Source organism: Saccostrea echinata, unplaced genomic scaffold, assembly GCF_033153115.1.
Source record: "Saccostrea echinata isolate AGI-Se365-2 ecotype Australia unplaced genomic scaffold, CSIRO_AGI_Sech_v1 ptg000019l, whole genome shotgun sequence".
Classification (NCBI taxonomy): Eukaryota; Metazoa; Mollusca; class Bivalvia; order Ostreida; family Ostreidae; genus Saccostrea; species Saccostrea echinata.
The window spans coordinates 2,471,677-2,499,236 of NW_026889768.1; the positions used below are offsets into that span (position 1 = coordinate 2,471,677).

A 27,560-nucleotide genomic window follows, 5' to 3' on the forward strand; every position below is an offset into this window, starting at 1 on the left:
TCACCTGTGTATTCCTTGTGACAAGACCTTTCTTTGGGTATCATCATATTTGGAGTTTGACCCAGTTTAGCAAAATCTTACTGAACTTTAACCTTAGCCATAACTTTTGAACGGTGAGTGCCAGGGCTTTCCTACGTAACATGTGTTATCTTTGTGACAAAACCTTCCTTTGGATACAAACAACTTTGACCCTTTGACCTTGACTTTGGAGTTTGACCTTTTTTTGAAAAACTGTAACCTTGGCAATAACTTTTGAATAGTTGGTGCTAGGGCTTTCATACTTCAAATATGTAATCCTTGTGACTTTGGATACCAACAACTCTGACCCTTTGACCTTGACCTTGGAGTTTGACCTTCTTTTGGAAAATTTTATCCTTGGACATAACTTTTGAACGGTTCGTGCTAGGGCTTTCATACTTCACATGTGTATTCCTTGTGACAAGACTTTCCTATGGATACCAAAAATTGTAATTCATTGACCTTGACCTTGGAGTTTGACCTTCTTTTGAAAAACTTATACCTTGGCCAGAACTTTTGAACAATTGGTAGTACGCCCGCTTTCATTTTTTACATGTGTATTTCTTGTGAGAAGGCAATTCCTTGGACATCATTAATTTTGACCATTTGACCTTTATGTTTGACTTACTTTTGAAAAACTTAAACCTTTACCATATCTATTCAATGGTAGCTGCTAGGACTTTCATATTTCGCAGGTATATTCCTCGAGACAAGACCTTATTTTGGGTATCAACATGTTTGATATGTATTTGAGAAAGCTTATCCTTTGCTATAAGTTGCCATAGCCCCGCATTAGTGTTTCACAAACACATCTTGTTCTCCTTAGTTTAGAACGACTCTAACATAAGAGCTGTGCATAACCCTGCCAGTTACAATTTTCTCCGATGTTTAATTTTCTGATCTCGCGGGATTACGTGAGTTGGATTTCCGAGTTAAGGCCCGTAGGAATCAATGTCGGGAGAGGGGGGCACAACATAAGAAAAAATCTGGACAAATAAATAAATAAATTTACTAAATAAATGAAAAAAAAGAGATCAAATGTTTTTTTTTTTTTTTTGAGGATGCAAAACCATTAATTAGCTTAGTGTTTAAAGTATAAAATGGCAAACTTATTCAGGGGATACAAATGTAGTTGACTGTTAGTATATTCTGGCAAAATGATGGGGGGGGGGGGAGAGAGGGTTACTATGGGCCTGGAGATCGAATTCTGGTCAGACTCGACAGCTAGAAATAACAAGATGTCCAGCCAAGATGCTAAGCAATGTTCAGACCAAGTTTATTGACAATATTTATGTAATTTCGAATTTGGTCTTTTGAATGAATTAATAAATGAGTTTCGGAAATCAAATAATTTAATTTCGTCGATTTTTCCCAGTCACGAAAATAACAAAATTGAATCCAAAACGAAATTAAATACGTCTACAGTAAATGACCAGTAGAGTCCCGCTCTAACACCAGAACCCCCGACTCTGGGGCCATGAATTTCACAATTTTAGAAGAAGCACTCTTGATCGTCATAAACAGGCACTTAATTTATCTGCGTGATTCCCAGCAGCAGATTAGGAAATTTTCAAAAAAATTATGCATTTTCTGTATATGACCAACAGAACCCAGCCTAAACATCAGAACTCCTGACTCGGGCGCCATGAATTGCGGAATGTTGAAAGAAACAAACGTAACCATGCACTAAGTCTGTATTTTTTAAAATGTCCAGGAGCAAAGAAGATTGTCAAAGAATTAATGCATTTTCACTATATGTCCAATGGAGCCCCACCCAAACACCAGAACCCTTGACCTTAGGGCCATGGTTTTCACAATTTTCGGGGGTTCACTATTGCTCATCATATATCTATGTATTAAGTTTGTCTGCTGAACATACAGGGAGAGAACAGATTTTATGCATTTTCACTGCTGAACATACAGGGAGAGAACAGATTTTATGCATTTTCACTATATGATCACTATATGATCTTTAGAGTCCCATCCTAATACCAGAACCCCTGAAATACTTACCCTGAGACCATGAATTTTACAATTTTGGTATGAGGACAATCATGTCAACAGTTTGACTGCTAGATGTCCTGGAGTATAAAGAAGAGGAAGAATATTTAAAATTGCATTAATTTTGATGAATTTTGCCTAACCCCTCAACCCCCCCCCCCCGTGGGGTGGGGGGAGGAACAATGAAATTCATAAGTTTTGTTCCCCTTAACCCATAAATACGTACTATATACTCAAATTGGTTGAAATTGGTTCAGAAGTTTCAGAGGCAAAATTTTTTAAAGTTTTAACGTACGACGCACATCGCAAACAGCAGTACAGTTGGTAAAAGGATGACTGCACTTAAGGATATCCGATCCACAGCCAGGAAGGATAACTCTTAAATTTATTATTTTATTTAAAAAGTCTCAAAATGAACCTTGAAACTGAGATCTTTTCGCGTGCAACAACTATCATTTTATGCATTTTAATATGATTCAAGGTTCTTTGAAGTCTTAGAAACAGTCTTCTAAAAAGTTGACATTTGTACCCCATAAAAGAAAAAAAATGAATTCATTTATAAAGAAATCGACTTTCCTTTAGCATTAAATACTAGTACCATGGACGTTTGCTAAATTAGTAAATAGCGTACAGCGAACAGCGGACTTCGGACTTCAGACATTTAAGGACATACGCAACGTACCTTACCTACTGATAATTTTTCAAGATATTCTTAATTTAAGATTATGGTGCCATCAGATGTTCGTAGACAAAAAATCAGCATGCATTACCAGGGGTTTTGAAAAGATATCAATTGATGAAAATTCTTGTATAATTCAAAGAAAAATATACAAAAATTACTAAACATATATTCTAGATGTTTTATTTATCCTAACTTGTTTTCGAAGAAGTGTAAAATAGCATATATAGACATTAAAATGTAGCACACAGTTCCTTCAAGTATTGGAACTCTTCAACACCAGGGAAAAAGACAATAAAGTTCAACCTACGTTGCGTTTGTCCTTAAAGGCGAACTTTTTAAAGGGAGCGGTATAAAAAATAACTATTTATAAATTTAAATCGAAAGATCTTGAAATTCGTATTAGATGTGATATGTGATGTCTAGCAATAATAGCACAAGCTTTTTACACTATGTATTATATGACAATTGAAGTAAAAAGAAGAACTAATATACTGTATAAGCATAAAAAAAGATGCAATTTTCTCCAAATGCCAGGATACCTATATTTTTCTATCCTAAATTATATTTGTTTATCAATTTTCAATTAGAAAATGCATAGCTGTTGTTTTTATTCGCATTTCCTGAAAATATATTTGAGATTTGATAATTTTCCCTATATAATATGATTAACTATAATGATGAACTTAGAAGAAATTCCATGGGTAAATTCACGTTAGAATGTGAAATCAGAGAATTTTTGTGAGCATTTTCAGTTACTTAAAAGCTGATTTTCAGAACCTGAGGATCGGACTACCTTAAGCAAAATTTGCGGCAAAATAAACTTTCAAAACAAGCATTTTTTCTTCTGATTGCAGGAATGGTCACCATCCATTCTACAATTAACTTTACACGATTACATTAAACGGGTTTTTGAAGGTCTAGAATGCAAGGGCCTGGGCCTTTCTAATTGGGAAAAAATAGCGACATTTGTATGGAATTGGGAAAAACAATTTATACAAAGAAGTACTGAAAAAGATCAAAGCAGTGCATAAAGCAGATATAACTGGACTCCTATTGGCTTTCAATTTGAAAAAAAAAATTACTTAACAATTTCTAGGCAAAAATTGTAATCTGTGGACCCGTGAAGGAGATTAATGAGCGATAGGCTACCTTGCTTTGACATGTACATTTGTTCATCGTTTGGGAATTTCAAAGCAAAAATTGGGGAAAATATCTGCTTTTCAGCATTGGGATTAGGGCCTTTTTTCGGCCCCCTACAGACCCTAAAAACACCTGCACTAAATAAAAGTAAGCATTTACGAAGTACGAATCTGTTTTCAAAAGGCGGGGTCATCACAGTTTCTTGAATCTCTGTACGATAATGAGGACGGTCCACTTTTTACTGACTTCAACATAGTAAGCGCATGTTTGTCTTTTGTTCTGTCCTTTCTGACATATTTTATTTTATTCAATTCAATTCTTTATTCACTCAAAACCAGAACACTGGTACAAGAGGAACATATACACATATATACACACAAAAATTACAGTCAAGGGTCAAAAAATAGACAAGTATATAAAGAAAAAAGAAAAGAAAGTAAACATATAATCAGTTATATATATGGAGGATTCAAGAAGGACAGACAGTTTTGAAGATATTCTTAATAAATTTTGACAATGATTTTTGTATTTCTACATTATTTGTGTTCATTAGTTCAGTAAATTTGAAAGTGTTAGGATTTTTACAATATCTATTTTGGAGAAATATTTTTCTGTCATTCGAAAAGAACTTGCATTCCATAACATAATGAAATTCATCACCAATAGTTTTACAATCACAAATGGTACATATTCTTAAATTTCTATCAATATTATTCCATCTACCTGTTTCAATTGGCAAATGATGATTACACGTTCGTAGTTTTGTAAGTGTAACTCTTAAATCTTTCGGTAAATTCACCAGATAATTTTCGAAACCAAAGTTTGTTTTAAAAATTCTATAATTAATACACTTGGGTGAACTATCAACAATGCTTCTCCATTCTTGTTCAAATTGATTTTTAGGGTATCTTTAATAATTGACTTAAGCCAGTTAAAACTATGAAATGTTTGACTTGTCCATATATAAGACAATCCACAAGAATTAAGCACATCTTGAACACATTTTATCCATGGATGTACAAACGACCCATCGATATAACACCTATAAAAATATGAATAAATCACATTTGTAAGCTTACTTTCATGGGCTGTTAAAATTTTTGCCCAGTACATAACCATTTTTAATTTTATAAATAATGACAGTGGATATCTACCTGTTTCTCCATACACCATACAATTTGAAATACTAGATTTAAGATTAAGAATAAATTTCAGGAATTTTAAGTGCACTTTTTCTATTATGTCTAAATTTTCATATCCCCAGACTTCACAAGAATAAAGTAAAATTGGGTTGATGACTTTATCAAACAAGTCTAGCTGACAATTATAATTGGTAAATTAAAATAGTGAATTTTACGTAAGACTCCATACATTGCTTTTGAAGCTTGTTCTGCTAAATGTTTTTTTTTGCATTATTAAACTTTCCACTTCTTGACAGGAATAAACCCAAGTAACAGAATTCTTTCACATTTTCAATAGCCACACCATTATATAAAAATTTACGTTTTGCCATTGGACCTTTAGAAAATATAAGGACTTTTGTTTTGGCTATGTTAGCACGGAGTTTCCATAAATCACAGTATTCAGCAAACACATCAAGAGACTTTTGTAAATCAGAAGCAGATTCGGACATTAAGACCGTATCATCAGCATAAAAAAGTATACATAGTTTCAACATGACAAACATGTCATCTTGCTTTTGTTGACTAGGACATGTAAAGCCATTTATTTGATTTCTGGTTAAATAATCCTCTAAGTCATTAATGAACAATGAAAATAAAAAAGGTGATAAATTTTCCCCTTGTCTTACACCGACATTACACATAAAAAAATCTGATAAGTGTTGACCTATTTGTACCTTTGATTTAATACCCTTATACATGTTTCTAATAAATCTGAGACATTTTCCATTAATTCCACTTTGTAAAATTTTAGTCCATAGACCATGTCTCCAGACCGTATCAAAAGCTTGCTTGAAATCTACAAAGGCACAGAATAACTTCTTTTTATTATTCACGGCATATTTGCTCAGAAAATCAATAACAAATATATTGTCAAATAAATTCTGCAATATGACTACATTAAGTAGTCATATTGCAGAATTTATTTGATAAAATAAAATATGTCAGAAAGGACAGTTCTCCGTTTAAGGAGGCTGGGGGGGTCAACAAATTAACCATCAGATATAACTATGGGAAATAGCGATCCCTTTTTTAAAACATGCTTATGTAGTCTAATCTTTCTTATACTGTTAGCTACATCTCTCATGCATACCTAATGTTCAAGTGTAAATTCTCTATATTTGGAAAGCAGCAAAGACAAAAGCATACAATTACTTTATTGAATCCAACGGCGGATCCAGGAATTTCATAACGGAGGGGGGGGGGGGGCGCAGTAGAAGGCAGGGGGATTGGGGGCTGCATTGAAGACTGTCCCCAGCGGGTCCAGGATAAAGCCCTGGTGGGGGTCCGGACGAATTCTATAACAAATAAGAGGTGTTTTTCCCTTGATTTTAGGATAATACAAACAAAATGTTGGATCCGCCTTTAGAATCACAGTCTTAAATCATTTTAACATTTAAATTTGATACCAAATTGACAGGATTCTTTAATAAAAATGTACAGAATTGAATTAGGTTATAAGATATAAAAGCAACAGAAGCGACCGAAACACCCCAAACCAGTGCAGTCAACTTTTTTCTTTTGGGCGAAAAGTTTCAACATCGGTCATTTATCGGAGCGTATTTTAAAAAAAATCCCCATGTAGCTCATGTACATGATTTTTTCTCTTTATCTGTTCATGCATAGTAACCAATTCTTTTTCATTTTTTGTTTTGTTTTGGGTTTTTTTTAAACATAAAATGTATACCTTAATTATACAGAAGTGAAAAACTCAATTTAAGGATAAAATCCTTGCAATTAAGTAGGAACAGGGACTGTGTGTGTGTGTGGTTGGGGGGGGGGGGCTACGCCTGCCAGTTTTTTTCGCAAACCGCACGGCATTAATTAACGACTTATCCCCCATTATGTCAGATAACTTGAATGAAGATCGACAGTTTTATACCTTATGGTTTATTTAACTTAGCCTTAATTTATTTCTTTGTCAGCTTGCTACCTGCCTACAAAACTGAAGGTCAGTGGTCCGCCCCCCCCCCCTCCTTTCTCCCCGTCTAGATCCGCGCATGGTATATCAATATTGTCCAATTATATCTATCCATGAGAGAAAATTAAATAACCTTTGCTACTTTCTCTGCCCCCTTTTTCGTGCACTCTACCCCCTTTCAAGCCCATTTCACAACGCACATCTTTTTAGGCTAATATCTTTGTGTTGGATTAAGTAAATCTTTCCAATCCAACTTATCTTCAATAAAATACAAGATATGTCCAAAATAAAAAGTAGAAGGTATTTTTATTAACATTTCAGTTTAATCTTTATTCAAAACAGACTAAAGAATAAAGAAAAAAAAATATTTATTTGTTTATTTTATTAATTTCTTAATTAGTCAATTTAAAAAGGTATCTACATACATTATCGTCGCAAGCCATGGGTTTCGTGTCCATTCTATTTCCAAAACCCGTGTTTGTGGAAATAGAATGGACAAAACCCATGGCTTACGACGATTATCACATCATTTTATTTTTTTCCAAATACAATCGGGATCGACATACAGTTGTCGATCATACAGGAAAAATAAAAAGAAGCGAATTATAAGAATTATATGGTAATTTTATCCTATTACGCATTTTTGAAAAGGTTATTTTATACTTTCTTTTCTTAATTCAATGTTTTAACTTCATAATTTACAAATAAATAAATAAATAAATAAAAAATAATAATAATTATCTATTTCCGTACCCTTTTCGTCTAATATACATACCTTATCGCACATGTCAAGAACTTTCACTTTCCTGTTTCCATTTTGCAGGACTTTTTTTGACTTTATCAAACCCTAATGAAAATGTCAGACTGTAACTTTGTATCACAGGACGTGAGCATGGATGGAACAATGAGTGACGATTCTAATTTTGCTAGCACGTCATCCTGGACCGGGATCGCCACATCAGAGCCGATGGACGACAAAGAGAAGGATGAGGACATTGAATCTTATTACTTCGAGTCGGACCATCTAGCGTTTCGCGGAAACAGCGATTATAACACAATGTTGAAAACGATAGCCTTACTAGAGGCACAAAGAATTCAAGCTATAGCAGACATAGAGAAGCTGCATGAATGCATGGATGATGCTCTAAAAAGCCCAATTGAGTTTGTAAATAAGCTGCAGCATGGTGTAGATCTAGGTTTACCAAAAGCACAGCAAATTGCAGAACTCCCTGAAATCAACTGGGAGAAATACACAAGCTCGGTTGACTTTTCCAGTTTTGGATTTCCTAAACATGTGACTCGATTAAGAAAGCAGTTAGTTGAGGGACCAAGCAATCCAGAATGCTTGGATGACTCCGTGAAAGTGGAGGGTAATATGACATTAGTGAGAGGTAGAGTAAAAGGAGAAGACAAGACAGAAACATTCAACAAGTTATGGACAGCAGAGGAACAGAAAAGATTAGAGGAACTTTTGGTAGAATTTCCTCCTGAAGAAGTGGAAGCAAAACGATGGGCAAAGATTGCAAATGCACTTGGAAACAGAACACCTATCCAAGTGGCAAGCCGTGTGCAGAAGTACTTCATTAAGCTGGCCAAAGCAGGACTCCCAATTCCTGGGAGACTTCCAAACATTGCTTTTCACAGACCAAAGCATTCACATAGACATCAAAGATTCCAGAAGTTTTACTACCAACCATCCACATTCCTGACATCCCACGAACCTCCAGTTTATATGTCAGATGATGAGAATAATTCAGAGTCCTTCTATGGTGGTGATGAATCAAAAGAAAACTTCCTGAGTTCTGGATTTGATAACTCAGACAATGATGAAGATCCAGACGAAGATGAACTCATTCCTATTGAACTGAGAAATACACCAGAGTATGAAGAATTGATGCAACTGAAAAAACTAAAACACCACAAAATGAAAGTGAAGAGAGAAGTGACCACAAAACATTTTGGCTTCAAATGTGATGGTTGCAATTGTGACCCAATAATTGGTACAAGGTGGCATTGCCAAGATTGTGATCAAGAAGACTGTGTGGATTTTTGTGAAAAGTGTGTCAATAGAAACATTGAGGTAGGACAACATAACTCCAGTCACCGCCTAACAGCTGTAACGAAGGACTACACTGATTATGGGACACATAACTCCAGTCACCATCCAACAGCTGTAACAAAAGACTCTGCTGATAGTGATTATGGGACACAGTCTTTCATGCCAGAGGGATATAACTATTTAGACCCAAATTACATGCCTGCAACATAGGCAAAAATCACAAACAATAGCTGTACATAACAATGGTAAAAAAATAAATCAGTCTGTAGTAGAGTTTATTTAATTGCAACAACAGATATTTTAAATAGCAGATGGCTCTAATAAAGGTAAATAATCAGTGTGTAATGTATAGTACATGCATTGGTATAGTTTTGTATGAACTTATGAAGTGAGATGTCTTTATGTATATGTTATATGTGTAGTGTAACTTCCATTTACTTAGATATACTCAGTGCATATATTTTATCACAAAATATAAACCAAGTACAATATATTAATACTATCTTAACATCAGAAATGTTCCTGAATTTTTTTTCAATTATACTTTTCCATTTTGCTTTTATAAATCTGTGTTATAAGATATAAAAAGATTGTAAGAGTAGATTTCTACAGTCTGGTAATATGAAACATGGCTGGAATTAAGGGGATATCTTGGTACAGATGTGGGAATCTGCCTCTCATGTGTTATAGGATCACAACTGTTCACCAGGGTCTCAACCATTTTCGGTGTACCACTGAGGTAAAAACTCAAACCTGGAGCCAGGATCCTGAACAGAACAAGTTATCTCCCCTGGAGGGGTCCATTCAAACAAGTAAACTGTCCTACAACACAAAAGATTGACAGGCCAAATTCAGAATGTTATGGAGAAAAAAAGGGAAATCCTCTGTCAAATGTTCAAATGCATGTGCAATCTGAGAGTAAAGTTTCATGATTTATTTTAATGACTATAAGTTTTAATGATGTCTAGTTTGAATGACTTTAAGTTTTAATGATTATAACTTACCTGGGGTCATCTTTAACACAGATTCTCTTCACGTGAGAAAGAAATTTGTCCAGAAAATTGAAACAAATCACTGGATCCCACCCATCACGTTCATCCTGCAAATAGTGAAGACAATAAATACAGATGAACATTCATTTTATTGTGATCATGAATGCTTTGAGTAAAGAGCACACTTAGATAAAATTTGCCACTTGTCTGTACATTTTTTTGTTTATTAGTTACTTGCCTTGGCTTGATGAGGAATTTTCAGCATTTTCATTTTCTCAAGGCTATGTACCACCCCACCATCATCACGATAACCACAGACAATAGTTGGAATACCCACAAGGAAACTCTGGGCCCACCACTTTATTAACTTAAACCTTAAATAACCTAAATATTGTTAGTCTAAGTTTCAAGAGTTATGCCCCTTTTCATTATCTCTGTAACTTTAATGCTGCTGTCAAAATAAATATCATCCTACTGTAGATTGTAATGCAAGTCTAATCATTACTTGATAAAGTTCCTCTCTTGTCTATAATTATCTAGCTGCCTTGTTGTTTTGAATTCTACATATTTACAGGAGTCCTTTGCTTGAAGGTCAATCGCATCAACTTCCCCAGAGAACACTGTATATAGAGAGAAGAAAAAATGCATACAAATCATGAAAACTAAAAACAGTACAAGATTGCACATTATTATTAGTTTGCCTTTACCTAAAGTTAAAACAGAATATTTAAGCATTTTTTCAATGTGAATTCTTTTTAAAAGGTTTGCTGGCTTTGTTAAAAAAGATTTTCAAAGGTATATTATAAATTTTCAATGGATGACCAACTACATGCAAGTCCCACCCCTAGACACAGAGGACATGAATTTCAAAACCTTGGTAGATGGCTAGCTGCTCATTATATTCATTCAAACAGTTTCCTTGATAGATGTCAAAGAGTAAAGGAAAATTTTGGAAATTGGCATGAATTTTGATGGTTTTGTCCCCATCCCCCTAGGCCCCAGTTGGACTATGATCTTGATATTAGCAGTTTTTGTTTCCCTTTGTCCTTAGCTGGTATATACCAAAATGCTTAAAATATTCAGAAATTCATGAATCATGCTTTACTTTGTCGGAGAACAGATGGCAATAGGTCATTATATAACATCATTTAACATTTGCTCCTTTATACAGTGGTATGCTGTAAATTCCTGAATAACATTGGTGATTAACATGACTTGTAGACATCAAATTACAAGAACATAAATATGTGTGAGTGGATTATTAAGACATTTATCATGTATATCACCAAGAGCAAAGTGAAGATTTTTCTTTCGTCAGTGTTGCTTGTTGCGAAATTACATGATAATAAACTCCTTGCATATTATTATATTTAGGAATCAACAGTAGCTCATAGGATATCATTTTCATATCCACGGTTGTGACATCACAATGGTTTTTGCGCAAATTTGATCAAGTCAAATATTGTGGATTTACATATATAAAACAGTATAAAACATGAAATAGCAATGTGTAAAACAGGATAAAAACAATCTCCCATGGTTTGTGGTTAGATGTACCGGTAATTCATTGTGTGTTTTTATCCCTTCACCAAGGCTTGGGGATAAAAACACAAAACTTGTTGAATAAAAAATCATATCCAACTACAAACCATTGGAGATCATATACATATCTAGATAGATCTCTATTTGACAATCATATTTTAATAAGACAGAATTTACATGTTTTGGCATAGAACCCATTAAGTGGCTGTAATATGATAATGGAATCCCTAAGTTCCTTACACATTGAGTACTTCTCTAAAGTGTGATAATGAAATCCCTAAGTTCCTTACACATTGAGTACTTCTCTAAAGTGTGATACTGAAATCCCTAAGTTCCTTACACATTGAGTGCTTCTCTAAAGTGTGATAATGAAATCCCTAAGTTCCTTACACATTGAGTACTTCTCTAAAGTGTGATACTGAAATCCCTAAGTTCCTTGCACACTGAGTACTTCTCTAAAGTGTGATACTGAAATCCCTAAGTTCCTTACACATTGAGTACTTCTCTAAAGTATGATACTGAAATCCTTAAGTTCCTTACACATTGAGTATTTCTCTAAAGTGTGATAATGAAATCCCTAAGTTCCTTACACATTGAGTACTTCTCTAAAGTGTGATACTGAAATCCCTAAGTTCCTTACACATTGAGTGCTTCTCTAAAGTGTGATACTGAAATCCCTAAGTTCCTTACATAGTGAGTACTTCTCTAAAGTGTGATACTGAAATCCCTAAGTTCCTTACACATTGAGTGCTTTTCTATAGTATAATACTGAAATCTCTAAGTTCCTTACACAATGAGTACTTCTCTACAGTATGATACTGAAATCCCTAAGTTCCTTACACATTGAGTGCTTCTCTACAGTATGATACTGAAATCTCTAAGTTCCTTACACATTGAGTGCTTCTCTAAAGTGTGATACTGAAATCCCGAAGTTCCTTACACATTGAGTACTTCTCTAAAGTATGATACTGAAATCCCTAAGTTCCTTACACACTGAGTACTTCTCTAAAGTGTGATACTGAAATCCCTAAGTTCCTTACACAGTGAGTGCTACTCTAAAGTATGATACTGAAATCCCTAAGTTCCTTACATAGTGAGTGCTTCTCTAGTCTTGATCTGACCACTGTACAGTATGCTTCACAATTATTGACTGGTTCTCCTGTGTTTGGAATGCCATCTGGTTTATCTGTAGTAGAAAAGCAAGTAAATAACAGTACCTCCTAGCAAACATAGAATTTCTAAGAAAACTAGAGGTACTGTGAGCACTGAGCTCACAAAATGATACCCCCCCCCCCAACCTCCCATGTGATTATAATGGCAAAGTCCATGTTTTGCTACGGGAGACCAGAAATTAGTGTCGGAACAAAAAGTAAGATAGGAGGTGCACAATGGCACTATGTAACAAAGATTCTGTGAAAGTCTCATTAAATTTCATTCAGTGGACTGGTATAAGAGGAGTTGCGAATAAGAGATGGGTACCCCTCAACATTATAGAAAGAATGAAAGTGTCTATATTTTACCACTGTAAACTTAAAATATGTGTCTGAACAAAAAGTAAAATAGGAGGTGCACAATGGCACTATGTAACAAAGATTCTGTGAAAGGCTCATTAAATTTCATTCAGTGGTATAAGAGGAGTTGTGGATAAGAGATGGGTACCCCAAAGTGAAACGGATGGATGTACAGACAGACAGATGGACATCACCATCACTATACACCCCCCGCTTTTTCAAGCAGGGGTATAAATATACTTGGTGTCTACAAATAATTTGCAGAAGTACTGATCTGTGATTTTCAGTAGCAAATTATTAAGATAATGTGCCCATGTATCAAGTTCATATAACTCTAGATGTGCTTATTCATTTCAATGCAGGCATAAATCTACAGTTATAAGTTCCATGTATTTTAGGTACAAGTTCTTGACTCTGTCTGACAGGTAGTCTGACATAAAACATACCTGAAGTAACATACTGTTCAAATTTCCAGCCCCAATAAGACATTTCCCTTTGCCTGTCTGACATTTCTTCCTTCTGTCGCTTTCGGCTTTCTGTATCAAATTCACACATGTAAAATGTATCTTTGTACCGAGTAACAGCTATAAGCCAACCATCCCTGTTTTCATAAGGAGTGCAGAGCAACTTTGTCAGAAGTCCCCTCCAACAAACAAAATCAGTATGAATATTCCTGTAAATTATAAGTAGAAACATGACATGAAAACTAAAGTTTTAAATCTTCCAAATTCAAATTAACCATGCTCATTTCAAATGAAACATTATTTAGATATGTTAACATTCAACAGTATGAGGAGGGCAAAGGTCCCAGAATCTGATGGATTGTAGAGGTTTACAAGATGCATTTTTATTCACCTCTCTTGCTCATTTTACTTTAAATTTGTTAATCAATTATGTATCACTGTGTATTGTTTTAAACTTATCAAATCTTACACTCATACACAATAGCTTATTAACTTTTTTAATTGAAAAAAAAAAAAAAACCAAAACAACAAAGAGTACTTTGTAATTTTGCAGGGTCCAGCACATTACACGAATTAATCCTACTATAATCATGATAATGTCAGAGTCTAATTTGTTTTCTATGTCTTTGATTATTGTAACACAGATTTTTTTCTCATCATGTAATATCTACTTCAGTGTTTTAATGTTGCTTCCAATTAAAATTTCTTCTTCTGTATCCATTTATTTGAAAACATTGTGGATGCTTGGGTATATAGGAGCATACAGGAGTATGCCTAGATATGTCACTGAAGTACCAGAAAGGCTATATGTTAAACATATTTCTCATAAGGTTTTTTTTTTGGGGGGGGGGGGGAGAAAAAGTTGTTATCCTCTATAGAATATTCTTATCAATACAATGATATTGTCCTACAGACTTGGTTTAGTGAGGAAATACTTTCTTTGTGTTGGCAATGCAGCACAGAAACAGAATTAGATAATTCTTATTCATGTGTAAACTACAAATAATTCAGAGAGTTTCAAACATCAACAAGGCATGTAAATTTAAATCAAGGAAATTTGTTTTTTAGAAATATGCATCAATTTTTACTTTAAATGGATTATTTTCTTGGGTACATGTATATATATTATGAGTATATGCAAGCTCAGAAAGGTTGGATATGATTAATTGAATAATTAATTTCAGTGCAGCACCTTTTGCATTTATCAAAAATCGTGCCATAGTGGATCTGCTCTGTTTTGCTACGTGCAACTACATGGAACATTCTAACTGGGTTGAGGGCTTGTTCCGAGACACTATCAAGTATTAAAGGATGACTAGTTGGAATTATCTATTCCAACTAGTCATCCTTTAATACTTGAGCAAGCTCACCTGATCTTCCCTTTCTCTTTGTCCGACTTTTTCTTCTCATCTTCTAACAAAAACTTTTCTCTGTTACAACAAATCCACTTCAGAATATCATTTATATACTCTTCTGAATTTTCATCTTTTTCTATGAAATTATGATATCCTTTTCTTAAATCAAATTTAACACTCTGAATATCTTTTGGTTGTATATAGTATTTCAACTGACTTCTGTTATTGTGGAAATTCCTTTTTATGTCTAGAGACAAACAACCTATTTCTGTCGGCTGTCTAAAAAATGGAAAATTGCCAGTTCCTTTGAACAAACTGCTTGGTCTTGTTTGTAAAGAGGTGAGAGTTTGGTATCTTCTTTGATATTTATTTTTGATGTCTCCACAGATAGGATCATCGTCTATTTCTCCATATGAACGTTTCATTTTGACGACAGAAAAAAAAGAATACCCTACATGTCATACACCAAACATATCCCTGCCACTTTTTTTCTTGTTTACACGTGTGGAAAATGAAAGTACATTAACGGAAGTGGATTATTGGCCAATAAAATTCCTGGTTATCTTTTTTTCCGTTCCTAAAGTATGGAAGCTTCCATAACAGAGTTTGGAAAAATAATTCATTTTGCAGACATTTACATTCACTATTTTAAATGAACAAACGGGGTACCGAAAGTTAAGTTTTCCAGTCAGAACTTTCAACCGGAGCAGGTTGTGTTTATTTAACTTCGAAGTCCAGTAGAAATCAGCCAGGTGCAAGTGCGTCTAACCTTGTTTCAGCCTTAAACGTTTTGGGCCTCTGTTTTTTCAGACTATCGCAATTTCTTCCTATAGGCAACAGCCTAGTTTGTAAATAAAAATATATCTACTGTATATAACATTATTTTATAGTTTAGTAGACATTTATTTTTAAAATACAAAATTAAGCTGGTAAAGCCTATGTTTCTTTCTTGAACCCAATTTTATATTATAATTTGGTCTGGCACAATATCTTGATTTAGCTATATAGCTTGAGCTAACTATATAGTTTCATTTTATTTAGCTCTTCAAAAAAGCTTGATTGAGCTATTTTGTCATATTTTTTCTTAAATGTGCAGTTTTTCAGCAGGTAAAAAAAGTTGAACTTTGATACAATGAAAGTGTTCAGCTTTGGACTGTTCTGAAACCAATGCATGAAAAAAAGTCACTCATCAAATTGCATCTCCTTGAGGGACTGTGTACTCAAAGTTCAAAAGTTTTTGGGGTTGTATAAAGCAAGTGATTTAAGTGATAGCCGCTTGGTTTCAGCAGGGTGTATTTTTGTATTATTTGTTTTTCTAGGTGTGTCTAAATACACTTATTAAAATAAAAATAAAAAATCCCTGATGTTAACATGTTCTAAATATATCATATTACTGTACATAAAAACAGTGAGCTTATGACAGTTGACATCTTCGATTTCAGGGGGTGCCTCGGTTCACGCTCGATTTTAATCTATATCTACACTTTTCCTACCAATGTTGGGTGAGATCTAGCTTAAAAACTGATTGAATAAAGCCCTCTAATCGTCTGTCGATTTGAACTTGCCTTATAAAACATGAGTTTACCAAAATGTCCTTGATACCTAGCATTAAAACTGAAAGCAACAGAAGTGAGGATTTTTAACTATGTTAAATATAGAGGCATTCCACAATTACACGGAAAGTCTAGAGAGATCAAAAACTGCATGAAACTTGTTCTTTCTAAAATGTTTCAATCACTGAAAAAAGATAAACATCCTCTTCAGTGTACAAAAGCATAGAAGGTTCATAATCCCTCAGTTCACATTTAGAATTTTTTTTATTTAATGATAATGATTGTTAGAAAGAAATCTAATATTAAACTTGAATGCAATTAACTTCTGATCAGAATATCCTGCAAGGATAAATTGGACAGTTATTGCCATTATGTTTTATGTAAGTTAAACAGTCTTTAATGCAGACAGAGTTATCCCTCTTATCAAAGGAGCTATAGAGCTGCAGCTTGAGTGGCACTTGGCATTGTTAGCTGCATTAGTTTGCTTGTGTTGTTAAAAATATAGCAAGTCATAATGAAGTATTAACTTAGTTGGGAATGAAAAAAGAATTCTTTAAATTCTATATTTTGTAGAGTTTAAATCATGTCCAAAAGGTCCATGGTTAATGATCTGTATAAGTCCAGAAAAAGAATCTGCACTGCTTCAATTTCTTCTGCCAAAGACACACCTGAGTTCAACGATGGAGTGAATGGAACTTCATTCTCCAGTAACAAAATACTGTCTTTTATCAGGAACACACAGAATCTGGCAATTTATTATTTACTGTATTTTTAAAGTTGAATATGGCTTCAAGCATTGTACAGAAATTTTAGTTTGAATATTGATATTGTCAAACATTTGTTACTTAGGAAATTAAACATTTCATTTCAATGAATATTGATATTGTCAAACATTTGTTACTTAGGAAATTAAACATTTCATTTCAACTTTTGTTTTAGCGGCAGAGATACCCTCGGACACCAAAGTGTCACTCCTCCATCTTCAACAGTTATTTCCCTTAGATAAGTTTGAAGGAAGATTACCAGTAGTGATAGTGAAACATCAACTATACAGCTTACTGAAGGACAAAACAGCTGTCGATAAACAAATAGTAAGACTTACTCAAGCTAGACTAAGCTCAAGTGATGTAAAACGTGTTGAAAATTAGTTAGATTTTAGATTACAGCTACCAAAAACTCCAGTCAAAGTGTTTTTTTAGGATGATTTAAAACAAGCCAATGAGATTAAGTTGTTCAAGCTTGGTGCTGAGTTAGATGACTACTGTATTGTGTTCACTGAGGCGTATCAAGATCATGTGATCAGCGTGATGAAAGAACTCTCCATCAGCAAAAATACTTGTAGTAAGAAGTTCAGACTGTATTATTACAAACTCCAATAGAAGTTAACTGGTTAATAATGATGAGTTGTATGAGAAAAAAAAAAGTTGTTTTCATGAATTATGAGATACGTGTATATCAATATGACTTTTGCAGATAAATTTGTGAATACTGTCATAAAGAAATATACAGATGTCTGCATCAACAAAGACACTTTGATGAATGAATTCAACTTCACAGACTCAGAAATTACGTAAGAGGTTGTGAAATTGTTCTAGTATTACAGAAACATTCAGGTAAATAACTGTAAACTATCTTAATTCCAGGCAGCTGGTGAAAGCCTCTGTCCTCACAGTGAGGGATGTAGGGAACTGGTGGATTGCTTTACCTAATGCGGGAGTCTTTATGAAGTGTTTTCTACGAGGAAGAAAGGCCATTCTGACAATGATAAGAAAATGCAAATACCGAGAGATTCTTCAAACGGTAAGGAAAAGCAAATACTGGGCGGTCCTTCAAATCGTAAGACCAAGATATCGAAATTTCAAACTGAACAGTAACATATAAGTACATGTAATTGAATCATTAAACAACAAAGTACATTATTGGCTGTATTAGGCCGAGAAATTTTGGATTTTACAAGTACAATTATATTTTGTGTAAGTTGGAAGTGAATGATGTGAACAGCTATTAATGTGAACACGGACAACATTTACAGAGGATGCAATCCAAATTCACTTATAAATAAAATTATAAAGGTGACATTTGTAACCTACATTATTAGTCTTGTCCACTAATTCAAGTACACCAAATATATGATTTAAAGTTGCATAATGAGTCAAAACCATGTGTTTCTTTTAAGAAAATTGTATCACAAAACAAAAGATTTCTGTGAAATATGAATATAGCGAAGTTTTGACAACTCAACTGCACTGTAAAGCAAGAAAAAAAAGCTGCAAAATATAAGTGCCGGAAAAACAAGTGTTGTATCTATCGCTTTGTTTTTATCGTCAATGTCAACAATGTCAAGGTCATGCGTCCTTTATTTTTAGCTTGAAACTTGTAAACAACATTGAATTGGGGCAAGCAGAAGTAAGGAATAAGTTATGATAATCTTTTTTAGCTCACCTGAGCTGAAAGCTCAAGTGAGCTTTTCTGATCACCCGTTGTCCGTCGTCCGTCCGTCCGTCTGTAAACTTTTCACATTTTCAACTTCTTCTCAAGAACCACTGGGCCAATTTTAACCAAACTTGGTACAAGGTATCCTTGGGTAAAGGGGAGTTTAAATTGTTGAAATAAAGGGCCAAGTCCCCTTACAAGGGGAGATAATCAAGAAAAGACAAAAAAAGGGTGGGGTCATTAAAAAATCTTCTTCTCAAGAACCACTGGGCCAAAAAAGCTGAAACTTACGTGGAAGCATCCTGGGGTAGTGTAAATTCTAAATTGTAAAAATCATGACCGCCGGGGGTAGGGCGGGGCCACAATAGGGAATCCAAGTTTTACATTGAAATATATAGGAAAAATCTTTAAAAATCTTCTTCTCAAGAACCACTGGGCCAGAAAAACTGAAACTTATGTGGAAGCATCCTGGGATAGTGTAGATTCTAAATTGTTAAAATCATGACCCCCGGGGGTAGGACGGGGCCACAATAGGGAATCCAAATTTTACATTGAAATATATAGGAAAAATCTTTAAAAATCTTCTCAAGAACCACTGGGCCAGAAAAGCTGAAACTTATGTGGAAGCATCCTGGTATAGTGTAGATTCAAAATTGTTAAAATCATGACCCCCGGGGGTAGGGCGGGGCCACAATAGGGAATCCAAATTTTACATTGAAATATATAGGAAAAATCTTTAAAAATCTTCTTCTCAAGAACCACTGGGCCAGAAAAGCTGAAACTTATGTGGAAGCATCCTGGTATAGTGTAGATTCTAAATTGTTAAAATCATGACCCCCGGGGGTAGGACGGGGCCACAATAGGGAATCCAAATTTTACATTGAAATATATAGGAAAAATCTTTAAAAATCTTCTTCTCAAGAACCACTGGGCCAGAAAAGCTGAAACTTATGTGGAAGCATCCTGGTATAGTGTAGATTCTAAATTGTTAAAATCATGACCCCCGGGGGTAGGGCGGGGCCACAATAGGGAATCCAAATTTTACATTGAAATATATAGGAAAAATCTTTAAAAATCTTCTTCTCAAGAACCACTGGGCCAGAAAAGCTGAAACTTATGTGGAAGCATCCTGGTATAGTGTAGATTCTAAATTGTAAAAGTCATGTCCCCAGGGGGTAGGGCAGGGCCACAATAGGGAATCCAAATTTTACATTGAAATATGTAAGAAAAATCTTTAAAAATCTTCTTCTCAAGAACCACTGGGCCAGAAAAGCTGAAACCTATGTGGAAGCATCCTGGGATAGTGTAGATTCTAAATTGTAAAAATCATGACCCCTTGGGGTAGGGCGGGGCCACAATAGGGAATCCAAGTTTTACATTGAAATATGTAAGAAAAATCTTTAAAAATCTTCTTCTCAAGAACAACTGGGCCAGAAAAGCTGAAACTTATGCGGAAGCATCCTTGGGTAGTGAAGATTCTAAATTGTTAAAATCATGACCCTGGGGGGTAGGGCGGGGCCACAATAAGTATTACAAGGGGGAAATCTGGTAAAGAACAGCATGGCCAAAGTTACTCAGGTAAGCGATGTGGCCCATGGGCCTCTTGTTAAAGATTGTATCAAAATTCTCAGTCATCCGACATTTATCTATGGAATTGAAACCATGGTAAATTCTTCAACTCTTCAGCGCATGTGTACAATAAGGAGGAAGACGTGAAGCAATATTTTTGTGATGGGTTATACCAAGATTTTTTTACTCTTATTTTTCTCCATTAAATTAGATTTTTTAGGTTCTGAAACCTGTAATTTTCTGAAACCTAATATCTTCAAGAACTGAACAAAATTTGCATGTGTCATGCAAAAATTCTGCTGTTGTCAATTTTCCCGTTTGTCAGTCACAGTGTCACTTTAAACAAATACTCATAGACATTTTGCTCCAAATGCCTTAATTCATGATTACACTCATTAGTTGTTGGGGAAGATTGCACTAAAGTTTGAGTAATTTTGTACCTTTATGTATGTTTACAGTACTTTTTGGTCTGTCTGTCTGTTAATCTGTTTGTCTGCAAAAACTTTAACCTTGCCCATAACTTTTGATCAGTTGGTGCAAGGTCTTTCCTATTTCACATGTTTACTCCTTTTGACTAGATCTGTCTCTGTTGACCATTATTTTTGACTTGACCTCTTGACCTAAGAGTTTGAGATACTTTTGAGAAACTTAAACTTTGGCCATCACTTTGGCTTTCACATGTTTATTCCTTGTAGAATCTTTCTTTGGGTACCTTTATTTTTTGATCTCTTGATCTTAAAGTTTGACCTACTTCTGAAGGAGAACTTAAGCCTTGGTCATAACTTCTGAATGGTTGGTGCTAGGGCTTTTATATTTTACATTTGTATTCCTTATGATGAGATCTTTCTTTTTTACCTCATGACCTTGGAGTTTGACCTACTTAAGAAAAACTTCTAGATTTGCAATGAGCTCCCATGCAGGGGCATCAGTGTTTCTCAAACACATCTTTTTTTTTTTTTATTTCAATACACATGTATAACTAAGGACAAGTTTAGAAACCATTAGGATACATATCCATGTACAAATGTAAAACTAAAAGAAGTTGTTACAAGTAGAGGTGTAACATTTCTCTTCCACTATTGTACAGAAGTACAAACAAGTAGAGCATCAGTCTTGTCAGAGACCTCTGGTTTAGTTTTTACTGATTGATAATTAATTATATGTATTTAAAGAGAAAGCTTGTTAATAAATACAGGAATTGGAACAAAGAAAATGGCCTAAGATTTGCAAGCTGGGACTTCAGTATCACATGCATGAAGTAATTGGTGCTGATCTCATAAAATGGTAAGTCTCTATACGTACATGTATGTATTTTATTTTCAGCTCACCTGAGCTGTAAGCTCAAATGAGGTTTTCTGATCACATTGTTTGGTGTCCTTCTGTCTGTCCATGCATCACACATAATTTGACTATCTTAAGAGCCACTGGGCCAATTTCAACCAAACTTCGCACAAAACATCCTTAGGTAAGGGACAAATGAAGGCCATGTCCCCATCTAAGACTGGATAATCAAGAAAAGGCAGAAATAGGGTGGATTCATTTAAAAATCTCAAGAACCAGAAAAGATGAAACTTATATAAAAGTTTCTGACATAATGAAGATCATACCATGAAGATTATAAATTATGCAGGTAGGATAGGGCTACAAGAGAGGATCAAAGTTTTATGCAGGAATATACATTTACTGTATTTAGGAAGAGATCTTTAAACATCTTCTCATGAACCACCTGGCAGGAAAAAATGGAAAACTTTCTAACATCAAGTCATTGTTCCGAGGGTGCAGGGTAGGAGGACAATAGGGGATCAAAGTTTTACATTGGTATTTTGGAAATTTAAAAAAAAAGTAAGAAGTTGTATATCACACTAAATCATGTAATTGTGCAAACATTCCCAAGTTATGTAGATTCAAGCTTCTAGTCAAGTTATGGGGTTAGGATGGGATTACAATATGGGGTCAAAATTGTTCATAGGAATACAAAGGGGGAAAAAACTTCAAAATCTTCTAAAGAAGAGCAGGGTCATTGTGACTCAAATTAGAATTGTGGCTCATTAATCATGAGCCGCTGTGAGCCAAGCGCTCATGTGAGCTTGTCTTATCGAAATGTGTCTGTCTTCTTCTAGCTGTCTATCTGTCTGTTAACTTTTCACATTGTTTTCTTCTTCATAATATAAATGCAAATTTGTTCAAATCATGACCCCAGTGGGTAGGGTAAGGCCACAACAGGAGATCAAAGTTAAACATGGGAATATATCGGAAACAATCGTTTAAAATAGCCCTGGAGATGGGATGGGGCTACAATAGAGAATCAAACTTTTGAGAATATGTATTGGAAAAAATCTTTTTTTGCCCTCGCCATAAAATGGCCAAGTCATAAAGTTTTACTCCTTTCTGTCTGTCATTCCGTTGTAGTTTTCTGGACTTTTTTGGGCATTGTTTGTAGATAATAAGCTGTTTTTGGTATATCTGACTTACAGATTGAATTTGAGTTTCATTGATCCATTTTTAGCTCACTTCAACGAAGTTGGGGGAGCTTATGTAATACCCTCGGCGTCGGCATCAGTGTCGGTGTCCCAGGTTAAGGTTTTGGAGCAGTTTTCTTTTCAAGTACTTCTATGGCCTATATTAGTCAGAGATGCATGGAGGATGCTTCTAGTGTGTTTTATTGTACCAGTCAAGGTTTCAGATGCTGCAATTTCAGCTAAAGAATGACCAGGTTAATGTTTTTGGAGCAGGTTAAAGTTTTTGGAGCAGGTCTCATTTACAAGTAACTATAAGCCCTATATTGACCAAACTTGCATGGATGATACATCTAAGGATGCACACTACTGAACTTGCTTCGGATGCTGGATCTGACCTACATTTTCCGGATGAGTGACTAGGTTAAAGTTTTTGGAGTAGATCTCATTTCCAATTAACTATAAACCCTATATTGACCAAACTTGCATGGATGATACAGTACATCTAAGGATGCACACTACTGGACTTGCTTCGGATGCTGGATCTGACCTATATTTTTCAGATGAGTGACCAGGTTAAGGTTTTTGGAGCAGATCTCATTTCCAAGTAACTATAAGCCCTATATTGACCAAACTTGCATGGATGAAACATCTAAGGATGCACACTACTGGACTTGCTTCGGATGCTGAATCTGACCTAAATTTTTGGGATGAGTGACCAGGTTAAAGTTTTTGGAGCAGATGTCATTTCCAAATAACTATAAGCCCTATATTGACTAAACTTGCATGGATGATACATCTAAGGATGCACACTACTGGACTTGCTTCGGATGCTGGATTTGACTTACATTTTCCGGATGAGTAACCAGGTTAAAGTTTTTGGAGCAGATGTCATTTCCAAGTAACTATAAACCCTATATTGACCAAACTTGCATGGATGATACATCTAAGGATTCACACTACTGGACTTGCTTCGGATGCTGGATCTGACCTACATTTTCCGGATGAGTAACCAGGTTAAAGTTTTTGGAGCAGATCTCATTTCCAAGTAACTATAAGGCCTATCTGAACCAAACTTGCATGGATGATGCATCATCAAGGGACGAACAATCTCAAAACTTGCTTCGGATGCTGGATATGACTTACATTTTCTGGATGAGAGACTAGTTTTAAGTTTTCAGATAAGTCTATTCTAAAGTAACTGCAAGCCCTATCAGACCAAAATTGCATAAATGTTGCATCTAGGGATGCACACTCCTAGATTATTAGTTTAGTGTGGGACTTTGCCTTACTTAAAGACAACATTTGTTGAGGTGAGCTCTGTATTCTCTGATTACCTATGTTTATGAAGTTGTATCCCTTAGACTTCAAAAATTTCTAATTCAGTGTTTTTTATATACCCACTTGAAAAGCTGGTTTATAGTGAAAGGGGGGGGGGGGAGGTTCACTATGTCCATAACACTTAGGGGTATCCATTCTCTTATCTGTAATCCTATCCTATACCACTGAATAAAATTTAATGAGACTTTCATAGAATCTTTATTACATTGTTCCATTGTGCACCTCCTATTTTATGTTTCTATTGGACAGATATTTGGAGTTTCCCATAGCAAAAGTGCCATTCTTTCTATAATATTGGAGGTTACTCATCTCTTATCTGCATCTTAACATATACCACTGAATAGAATTTAATGAGACTATTACGGAATCTTTATTATATAGTGCCATTTTGCACCTTCCATTTAATGTTTTGATCGGGCAGAAATTTGGGTTTCCCATAGCAAAACATGAACACTGCCATTATACTTGATAAAGGAAATACTCAATTTGTTAACGCAACTCCACCTAAACCCCTGAGTGAAATTCAATGGTTCACAAAATCTCATTTACATACTGCCAAGAAATGCACTTTGCCTTTATACTCATATTGGAGTGGAGGTATCATTTTGTGAGCTCAGTGCTCACAATACCTCTAGTTTTACTTAACATTGCTTGATATTTACACAGACTTGAATCTTTCTATAAAAGGTATATAAAAAATGAAGAAAAAAATTATTTTTTACATTTAATGGAGCCTATCAGATAATGGTATCATTTTTCCATCATTTACAGTTGAATAGGTGATAATGATTTTGATGTGGGTTTGTACATGTATAAGCAACCCTTAATCATGAGTAGCAAATATAACAGATTTCTATTTATAACTGTATCTGTAATTGAAATGTACTATTATATTGTACTTAATAGAGTTAGGGTATTTATGTGTGTGTTAAATATCAATCTACAGTTTAGTATACTTTGTTCTTACAATTACCTAAAATGCAGTACAGTTAAAATTCAGTGTCCTGAATACTGATATCTCAAATGCCATGGATATGTCAAAGTGATAATGAAGTAAATTATTATAGAAAACAAGTGCCTGTTATAAGCCTACAATTTTAATCCAATGTTTTAAAAAAGTTTGATTTAGAGCAATGTATTTTTATCAATTGTTTTGCCTTTAAAGGGTCATGATATTAATTCAGTCAAAAAAAAGAAAATGATCAGATTCCCATCAAACTTCAACTTTTATGTACAATCGTTTTTTAATATTTTTTAATTTTTAATATATTTTTTAATATATTTAATACCGGTAAAAGTTTGAATATACAAAAACAACTTCTGGAAAACAAGAGTTTTGGACATCTAAATCTAAATTCTGCAGTCACCAGGCTTTCACTGACAAAGGACAAAGTAACTATGATAATGATCAGTTGATTTCAGCACTTCAATTGTCTGATTTCATTCTGTTTCTGTTTTTTAGCATTCAGACAACCTCAGGACAATTACTTCGTCTCAAGGACTCATAGTCCTACAGGAATCTCCTCTAACAGTTGCTCCTGTAGGATTCCCTAGTCCTACAGGAATCTTCTCTAACTTGCTCCTGTAGGATTTCCTAGTCCTACAGGAATCTCCTCTAACAGTTGCTCCTGTAGGATTTCCTAGTCCTTCGGGAATCTCCTCTAACAATTGCTCCTGTAGGATTTCCAGTGCCATCTGTTGTACAACATCAACACTGCCATGATAAACACAGAAATTAGTGGCAGGTTTAGCACAAACAGCTGAATCTAAAAGAAAAGAGCAATCAGGACATTGATGATATTACAGATTTTTAGGTCAATATTATTTATTTTACCCATTGTCTTTCTGTACATGTTGATTTTGTTAATGAGAGTATTGTTAATGAGCATTTCCAATTAAAGTGAATCAGACCTGGAGGACTGTGGCTCAGTTTGTTCATATGTGAAGTGAATATGTGTGAATGATTAGTGTGGGGTAATTTATTTTTCATCAGACAAAATATTTTTCATTCTATTTAAGAGACGAGCTTATGCATTGGTAATGTTTTCTAAAATAACCTGTTTAATATATGTATGTGTTTCTGATCTGTTAATTTTTTGATGACTTTCATGATTTATTTGAGAATAATGTCTGTGGTATTTCTCTGATCTTGACGATAACTGTAGCAGAATAAAAATGTTCCTTCTTTTATTTGAAAAGAAAGAAAACTTTATATAAATATTAACTTTGGACAGACATTATTTCTCTGTATATTTATATTGACATGGAATCACTTTTTAGAAAAGATTAACAAAGACATAGTTATTCTCTGATCATTACACATTCTAACCAGTTGAGCAACAGTCTCCGTAGAGATTGTGGTTTATGTTTCTTGATTACGTTGAAAGGAAGCCTGTCTCTCTTAGAATTGAACCCTATAACATTTCTTAATATCTTAACATGTTTTAGTTTGCAAAACAATGAAGATTATGACGTCTATGAAATTTTATATATTTTGGATGATGCAGATTCTTTTATTATGCAATATACTTATCATTGTAAGTCCTTTGTCATTTGACCTTTAGGATTCTACCTCAGGTACTGTTGGTATTAAATCTATATTTATGTTATAGCTATCATACATTAAAGGAGACTAAGAAATATTCTTACATTTATACAGCCACAATATTCTGCCTCATATTCAAAAATATATTTTTCACTTTTTAAAAAAAAAAAATGTGTTCTTTAATGTATATGTATTAAAAATGGAATTTCAATGATGTGACATGTTTTATAATTTTGGAGTGTGTTTTATAATGTAAATGATATTAACTTTGTTTCTAGTGTATTGATGTTCTGTATTCACTGTTTTATTTAATGAGTTAGTTGTGAAAAGGCATACTTTTATAATGCATGCCTGCAAAGAGAAGGGTACTAAAAATTATTTTAATTGGTTTTTGAAGTTTAGGAACTGAAATAAAATGTTTTGGATTTGTGTTTGTTTTTACCAAATTAACTGGGTTTAATTAATATTAAAACATGTTCCCTACATAAATAAATAAAATGTGTTGAGATTTTTAAGCTTTAATATAATCATATAAGTAGAAAAATAATGGCTTCCTTCAAGTGAATTAAATTCAATTATTAAAAATGTAGCAGCCAACTAGGACGAGCTATAAATTGTCTTATTAGCTCACCTGAGCTAAAAGCTCAAGCTTTTCTGATTAAATTGTGTCTTGCCTCTGTCTGTAAGCTTTTAATATTTTCAACTTCTGCCATAGAACCTCTGGGCCATTTTCAGCAAAACTTGCCACAAGTATCTTTGGATGAAGAGTTGTTCAGTTAAAGAGAGCTGCATCCTCT

General features: G+C 34.4%; 3 protein-coding genes and 1 long non-coding RNA gene across 4 annotated transcripts; 2 read left to right on the forward strand and 2 right to left on the reverse strand.

The window, feature by feature from the left end:
• The first annotated feature begins 7,793 nt into the window (after nucleotides 1–7,793).
• Nucleotides 7,794–9,475, forward strand: LOC133189564 (ZZ-type zinc finger-containing protein 3-like). The gene has a single exon (XM_061324936.1). The coding sequence runs from the start codon at nucleotides 7,794–7,796 to the stop codon at nucleotides 9,210–9,212; it is 1,419 nt and encodes a 472-aa protein (XP_061180920.1). The 3' UTR covers nucleotides 9,213–9,475.
• On the reverse strand, nucleotides 9,261–15,316 carry LOC133189566 (decapping and exoribonuclease protein-like). The gene is made up of 7 exons (XM_061324938.1): nucleotides 14,882–15,316; nucleotides 13,494–13,720; nucleotides 12,627–12,722; nucleotides 10,500–10,614; nucleotides 10,233–10,368; nucleotides 10,007–10,101; nucleotides 9,261–9,824 (listed from the first exon to the last, which is right to left on the reverse strand). The coding sequence occupies exons 1-7, from the start codon at nucleotides 15,289–15,291 to the stop codon at nucleotides 9,716–9,718; spliced, it is 1,188 nt and encodes a 395-aa protein (XP_061180922.1). The 5' UTR covers nucleotides 15,292–15,316; the 3' UTR covers nucleotides 9,261–9,715.
• Nucleotides 15,317–15,485: 169 nt separating this feature from the next.
• Nucleotides 15,486–26,247, forward strand: LOC133189743 (inactive serine/threonine-protein kinase 19-like). Its single transcript, XM_061325143.1, has 8 exons — nucleotides 15,486–15,624; nucleotides 16,993–17,126; nucleotides 17,359–17,510; nucleotides 17,619–17,760; nucleotides 17,893–17,989; nucleotides 18,063–18,219; nucleotides 21,617–21,705; nucleotides 25,681–26,247. Exons 2-8 carry the CDS (start codon nucleotides 17,003–17,005, stop codon nucleotides 25,724–25,726), a joined length of 807 nt encoding a protein of 268 aa, XP_061181127.1. The 5' UTR covers nucleotides 15,486–15,624; nucleotides 16,993–17,002; the 3' UTR covers nucleotides 25,727–26,247.
• Nucleotides 19,736–20,348, reverse strand: LOC133189742 (uncharacterized). The gene is made up of 2 exons (XR_009721515.1): nucleotides 20,299–20,348; nucleotides 19,736–19,965 (listed from the first exon to the last, which is right to left on the reverse strand). It is a non-coding gene; the product is annotated as an uncharacterized LOC133189742 (long non-coding RNA).
• Nucleotides 26,248–27,560: the final 1,313 nt, after the last annotated feature.

Excerpts from the sequence above, each read along its gene's own strand:
- LOC133189564 (XM_061324936.1), top strand. The coding sequence starts at position 7,794 with ATGAAAATGTCAGACTGTAACTTTGTATCACAGGACGTGAGCATGGAT.
- LOC133189566 (XM_061324938.1), bottom strand. The coding sequence starts at position 15,291 with ATGAAACGTTCATATGGAGAAATAGACGATGATCCTATCTGTGGAGAC. Across the intron at positions 12,723-13,493 it reads TGAACAGTATGTTACTTCAG|ATAAACCAGATGGCATTCCA; the intron begins GTATGTTTTATG and ends TTTCTACTACAG. Across the intron at positions 10,369-10,499 it reads CAAGAGAGGAACTTTATCAA|GTTTAAGTTAATAAAGTGGT; the intron begins GTAATGATTAGA and ends AGGTTATTTAAG.
- LOC133189743 (XM_061325143.1), top strand. The coding sequence starts at position 17,003 with ATGTCCAAAAGGTCCATGGTTAATGATCTGTATAAGTCCAGAAAAAGA. Across the intron at positions 17,511-17,618 it reads CAGCTGTCGATAAACAAATA|GATGATTTAAAACAAGCCAA; the intron begins GTAAGACTTACT and ends GTGTTTTTTTAG. Across the intron at positions 17,761-17,892 it reads CATCAGCAAAAATACTTGTA|ATAAATTTGTGAATACTGTC; the intron begins GTAAGAAGTTCA and ends TGACTTTTGCAG.